The following is a 7425-nucleotide window of genomic DNA, read 5'->3' on the forward strand; positions in this document are numbered from 1 at the left end:
AAAAAAAAAAAAGAAAAAATCAAATAAAATATAAATAAAAAAAATATATATATATAAATAAATAAATAAATAAATAAATAACAATATATAAATGATAACTTTTAAACGTTTTATCAATTATATTAAAAATATATAAATTATAATATATTTTATTATAATGATATAATTTAATCTTTCTTTTTTTTTTTTTTTCTATTTATTAATATATTGCATGTATATGATGTATATTTCATTCTATGTTGAACCTTTAATTTATATATTATTATTCATTTATTACTTTAATTTTTATTTATATTTTTTTTTTTTTTTTTTTTTTTTTATTCTTAGTATACTTATTTTAATATATATATATATATTTTTTTTTCATAATTGTTTTTAAAAAACATTAGATTATTATTTTTTTTAAATAATAATTTTAAAAATAAATTATATTATAAAAACATATTTAAATATTATTATATTATATAAATATTTTATTAATTATATTATTTCTATATATTTAATTTTTCTTTTTTTTCATGATATTTTGAACGTTATAATTTTTGAATACTGCTCCGTAAGCAAATATAATATACTTATATATATTATTTTACTTTTTTTTTTATAATTATTATTTCAAAAATAGAAATATATATATTATGGATATATATTATATAATAAAATATATTATTAGTTCTCATTATTTTTATTTAATGTTATATATATGTAATAATGGTAATAATATTTTTAATATGAAGATATTATTATAACATCAAAAAATTATAGAATATTTTTTTTAATTAGATTTATAATATTGTATTATTTTAAAAGTATAATTAAATTAATATATAGTTATATATTTTTGTATAGTTTTAATACATTAAATACATAATTTAAAATTGTATTAAACTTTTGTAAAATATACAAATATTATTTTTTTTTCTAATTATAAAAAATCATATTTCTTTATTTCAACTTTATTTTCAATTTTTTTAAAATATACTTTTAGGAATTTAATTTTAATATATAATATATATTCAAATATTATATATATTTTTTTAATATAATAAATAATTGCTATATAAAATAAAACAAATATAGAATAATTATTAATATGATTTTACATTCCTGTGTACAAAAAAAAAATATAAATAATATAAAATCTTCATAATAAACTTAATACATTTTATGATATATTACATTTTATTGTTAACAAAAAAATATAAAAATATATGATAAAATATATGCATATATATATATATATTACAATTATGAATTATTCAAGTAGTTAGCACATATATAATTGCCTTAATTTATGCATATATATATATTTTTTTTTTATTATAATATTTATTATATATGTGTGTTAATATGTTCCTACATTGCAAAATATTATATATACAATATTCTTATTAAATATAAACAACAAATATACTTATAATTATATTCATTTTAATACACATGTGTACATACATATAAACTATTCTTTATGCAAATAACCATATTATAAAAACAAAACATATATTGTTATAAAAAAAAAAAAAAAAACACATATATATATTTCCATCATATTCAAGAAAAAAAAAATTAATAAATACTGGCATTTTTTTTTTTTTTTTAACATTATATTGATAAAATTAAAGAAATAATATATTGATATAAAAGACTAATTTAAAAATAAATTTGATCAGCGAACAAACATAAATAGTCAAATATGAGATAACTATATATTACTGTATAATAATCAAAAAAATAAAGAATTTATATATATAATTATAAAAAATAAATAAAAGAATAAATTATTTAAACAAAAATATACTGTTTTCCTTTGTATATTTATACAAATGTACAAATCATAAATTCAAGAATAATATAAATACCTTATAAAACAGTCATTTAATAATTATTATTAAATAAAAAAATAAATATGCTTTATTTTTTGTAAAAAAATTTCAAAATGTATTCTATAATGCTAAATACATTATTTATATATAATATATGACCATCATAAAAAATATTTGCATGCATTGTTTTCAATATATCTTATATATATATATATATATATAATTAAATAAATAAAATAGTGATAAAAAGATAACATAGAATTACTCATAAATGTATTTAATAGTATTTAAAAACAAAAAGTACAAATATATATTTATACAACAGAATATTTTAAATAAATGCAAAATTTTGGTTTTAATTTGTATAATATATATATAGAGAGAGAGATAGAAAAATGAATAATATATATTTACAATATATTATAATCATAGAAAAAATAATTTATAAAAAAAATAAAATAAAAAAGATGATTTTTATTTTCTTAAATACATTATAAATGAACATGTGTATTTTAACGTAGTATTAGAAAATTAAGAATATTTAATAAGAAAAAGAAAGTACAAATAAATCGAATGTATACACTTAGTTGCCTTATAATAATATATTATTCATTAAATAGTGATTGTTTGAATATACAAAAATTATATATTTTCTAAACGTTATCATGTTATTACATAAAATATATTGCATATCCTTTTATATACACAACCATAATATGGGTACGTCGAAGAAAAATATAAACCTTTGAACAATAAAAATATACACACATACATATATATATATATATATATATATATATATATTCATACAACATAGTTCAACAGATTTACTATAACATTGCTTTATATATAAATAAAATATGAATAAAAAACGATTATATACATTTATCTATTTTATTATAATACTATACGTTTGATTCACCTATGATATATAATTAAAGTTATAGACATCAAATAAATTAATTTCTAATAAAACTATAAAACAAAACACACAATTAAAATAGTATATAATAAATACAACAAAATATATATTAAGACTGTATAAAATATTTTTGATATAAATCTTTTATAGCATAAATATAATTAAAAATAAAATATAATCATATTAAACATTTCTACAAAAATATATAATGGGACATATTCAATATATCCTTTATTTTATTTTCACATTTTATTCACTTATATATAATATAATATTTCATATTATATATATATTTTGTATATTTATATGTGTCTATACATATATATGTTTATTTCCTTAAGTTATTATTATGTGTTATAAACCATTTATAAACATATATTATTTTTTAGTTATTTCTTTTTTTACCCGATATATTACAAATAATAAAAATAATTAAAATATTATGATTGTCACACTATACATATATAAAACTTTACCATATTATATATAGAATGATTTTTTTTTTTTTTTTTTTTGATATATATATATATATATATATATATATATATGTATATGTATGTTATTTTATTGATTTATCTTTTCATATATTCCTTCATGAATTTCATGTAATCTTATATTTTACGTATTTGCAACACAGAAATATTAAATTATATTTCTTTCCATGTTTTATTTAAATGAACTTCTTAATAAATTTGTATATTCTGTATTTAAATTTTTTATTAATGTTCTCCATGATAATCTATAAGCCATTACAAATATTCTAAATTCAAATATATTGTGAGGTGTAACAGTTGACCATTTATTAAAAATTTCTTTAATAGTCTTATCATCATTATTATTATATTTTTTAACTACCATATTACATTCATTTAATATGTTATTCAATTTATCATTTGGAAATCTACTTTTATTTCTATGTTTCAAATATTGATTATATAAATTTCTTTTTAAGAGATTAAATTTGTTTTCTTCATTTTTTACGACTCTTTTCCATATGTCTATTAATTTATTGGTTTCTTCAGATTCATTTCCCAATAATAATATGTCTTTATTTATTTGTAAATCATTTTTATTTGTTAATAATGTGCATTCACTATTTTTATCAAAATTTATTTCATATGTAGTACATATATCTTTATTCAATAAATCTTTAAATAATGTTTTATTTTCATTGAATATATTTGATACATCTCCATTAAGACATTGACTTAATATATCGTGCTCATTTAATATGATATCATCATTATGAAAATTACGTAATCTTAATATACTGTTAGCACGTTTAACTAAACAATATCCAAAACCATGAGTACTATTATCACCCATTTTACTTAAAAATTCTTCTACCGTTTGTTCTCCACTTTTAGAATAAAACGATTCTTCAAATTTCTCATCAATATATTCATTCTTATTATTAAAAGTTTCTTCAGTTGGTGTCTCAACAACAACATCAGCAGATTCATTCATAGACAGAATCCTGTTGCATATATTATAATTGAATTTAATTGGAGACACAGAGTCATTTAAGCCATGATAATTAGACTGTATAAAAAAAAAAAAAAAAAATATATTAAACATAACATTCATATATAAAAATATATATATATATATATATATATATATATATAGATATTTCAATATTAAATTACTTGTACATGTACAATTCCCAGAACAACTAAAGATAATTTAATTTTGTAATTTTTAATTATATTCATTTTAAATAAAAGAAAAAATATAATACAATTAGATAATAATATGAAAAAGAGCAAAATATATTATAATTATAACTATATTATATATTTATAAATATCCAAATGCTTATAAACAAATTAATATCAAAATATATAAAATTTATTATATTATATTATAAATATATATATATATATATATTTATATTAATAATAATATAAACAAAATTTTTATAAATTATAATAGAAAGATATATTACAATAAAGAAAAAAAATTAAAAGAAATATAAATTAATACTATGAAATTTAAAATTATTACATATATATAATATATATATTATATATAGAAAAATACGAAATATTGTTATTTAAATAATTTCTTATTATCACAAAATATAAAAATAAAATTATTAATTTAAAAAAAAATAAATAAAAAAAAAAAAATAATAAAATAAAATAAAATAATATATTATTAATTTAATAATAATATTTATTTCTTATAGTTTTATTCTTTTTTAAAATAAATATTATAAAAAAAATGATCATATAATATGTATAAAATTAAAGACACAATGCATGCTTTTAAAAAAAAATAACATTTCTCAAATAATATAAATCATATATGCATCATATATTATATATCAATACTTTAAATATTAACACCTTAGAGAATATAGATATATTTTTTTTGAAATACTTTTTTATACATACTAAATATTTTATTTTATGTAATCATACATTGAAATATTAATTTTATATTTTTGAAAAAGTAAAAATAAAAAATAAATTAATATTTCTAGTCCACTTTTAAATACATACAATTTCTCCATGGTAATTTTTGTTTATTTTCTTACATATTTTATAATTTTAAAAATATATTTAATAAAAGAATTTAAAGAAAATAATAGTAAAAGTAATAATAAAAAAAAAAAAAAAAAAATATATACATATATATAAAACGTTTAAAGTAATAATAATAAAAAAAAAATATACATATATATAAAACGTTTAACAATATCATTATAAAAATCCAAAACAATTTATATATATTAAATATATATATATATATCACTTTTAATTAACAATAATACTATTTAAATTAAAAACAAAAAAAATAATAATCTATACCTGTATAATATATTTTAATATAATGTATTGTATAAGATTGTATATTATAAAAATATATTATATTAAGCATTAACCTTCTGTATACAATTATTTATAAATTTTTATATATTTTGAAATAGTATATATATTATGTCTAAAATTTATTATATGATAATTCCACATTTACATAATATAATAATTTGACTGAATTATCATTTTTAATAATTATATTATAGTATATTTATTATTATATAAATTTTAAATATAATATTTTTTTTTTTTTTTTCTTTTTTCTTTTCCCTTAAAGAATAATAAATAAGTGTCTTGTTTTTTTACATAATAAGGTTTATTTATTTAATTTATTTTAAGGTTATTATTAAAAAATATTTAAATGAATCATAACTTCTTTATTCTTGTTCATATAACTATATCCTAAAAATGTAATATATTTTCAATATATATGTATTTATAAGTTATAATAATATAAAATAATAATAAATATATGAGTGGAAAATAAAAAAATTTAAACATCAAAATCAAAAAAAAATTATAAATAAATAAAAAAAAAAATTTATAATAATAAAAATTATAATATAAATATTTCAAATTACAAAATATTTTAAATATTTATATTTTTTTTATATATAAACAAATAAATTTAATAAATATATAAAAACATGATAATCTTATATAATATGAAAAATTATTATATACAAACATTAATAGAAAATATAACAATAATTTAAAAAGTAATGTATACAAAAATTTCTTCATAAAAATTTTTTTTTTTTTTTTTTTTTTTTCAACCAAACTTAACCAAAATGTAAACAAAACAAAATGAAATAAATAATATCATTATATTTATTTTAGTGTGTATAAAATAAAATTAACAGAAAAAATAAATAAACATATCATTTTATTTTAAGGTAAATTAGTTCAATTTTTTTCCTTCTTTTTTTTCTTTTTTTTTTTTTTTTTTTGTTCATTTATTCTTTGACAGTTCTCTTGTTCCATTTACTTCTCTGAGTTTTACCTTCTTATTTTCTACGTCTTGATGTATTCCTACTATTGTTTGATGTGGCTCGGAAACAGACGCTTTTTTTAATTTTTTTGAATCATTCTCTTCTTTTTTTTGATCATTTTGTTTTTTCATCTTCCTTTTTTTCATTATTTTTATTATCTACCTTACTTCCTTTTAATTTGTCTTTATATTTCATTTTAACTTCATCTATAAAAAAGGAAAAATCCTTAAATACATTAAATCTTTTTATTTTCAATGATGGAGTAAAATAATTACTTGTATCCCATGTTTTGGAATTTATGTATATGTCATTAATAATATTATATCTGTTTAAAAAATTGTTTTCGTAGAAACATCCATCATTTTATTCTTAACATAATCAACATAAATATTATGATTTATATTTTCATCAGTTAATTTGACTTTATAATATTTTTCAGTAACTGCAGTTTTTTCTAACATATTATCATTCTTTAAACTAGTAAAAAGTAAAGATTTATCCACAAATATTATTTCCAATGTACCATCCATAGAATCATCACCATAAACAACGCAATTATTTATAAAAGAAATTTGTGAATATAGATTATTCAATAAATCAGTTTCTATATATTCTCCTTGAGATAATTTAACCAAACCCTTTGATCTATCTAAAAAAGTTAAAGAACCATTATCATTAATTTGTACTATATCTCCTGTTTTAAAATAACCATCATTTGTGAAGGAATTTTTGGTACCTTACTTTTCTAAAAAGTATCCTCTAAATATAGAGTCACTTTTAATTAACAATTCACGTTTTGGCAATTTATCTGTTGCTTTATATGTTTCCCATGTCCTTACCTTATATTGTGTACTAGGAGATAT

At 14.6% G+C, this 7425-nt stretch overlaps 1 protein-coding gene and 1 pseudogene across 2 annotated transcripts; both read right to left on the bottom strand.

Moving 5' to 3' along the window:
* Positions 1-3411: 3411 nt before the first annotated feature.
* Positions 3412-4460, bottom strand: PGSY75_0027700 (exported protein (PHISTb); the record flags this gene model as incomplete). The annotated part of the gene is made up of 2 exons (XM_018783419.1): positions 3412-4287; positions 4395-4460. 2 exons carry the CDS (start codon positions 4458-4460, stop codon positions 3412-3414), a joined length of 942 nt encoding a protein of 313 aa, XP_018638773.1.
* A 2062-nt stretch (positions 4461-6522) lies between these two features.
* PGSY75_0027800 (acyl-CoA synthetase) lies at positions 6523-7425 on the bottom strand (annotated as a pseudogene; the record flags this gene model as incomplete). The annotated part of the gene is given in 3 exon segments: positions 6523-6687; positions 6689-6910; positions 6913-7425. Coding segments are annotated over 3 exon segments (900 nt in total), but the record flags the coding sequence as incomplete, so codon positions are not given.

Source organism: Plasmodium gaboni (genome assembly GCF_001602025.1).
Source record: "Plasmodium gaboni strain SY75 chromosome Unknown, whole genome shotgun sequence".
Lineage (NCBI taxonomy): Eukaryota > Apicomplexa > Aconoidasida > Haemosporida > Plasmodiidae > Plasmodium > Plasmodium gaboni.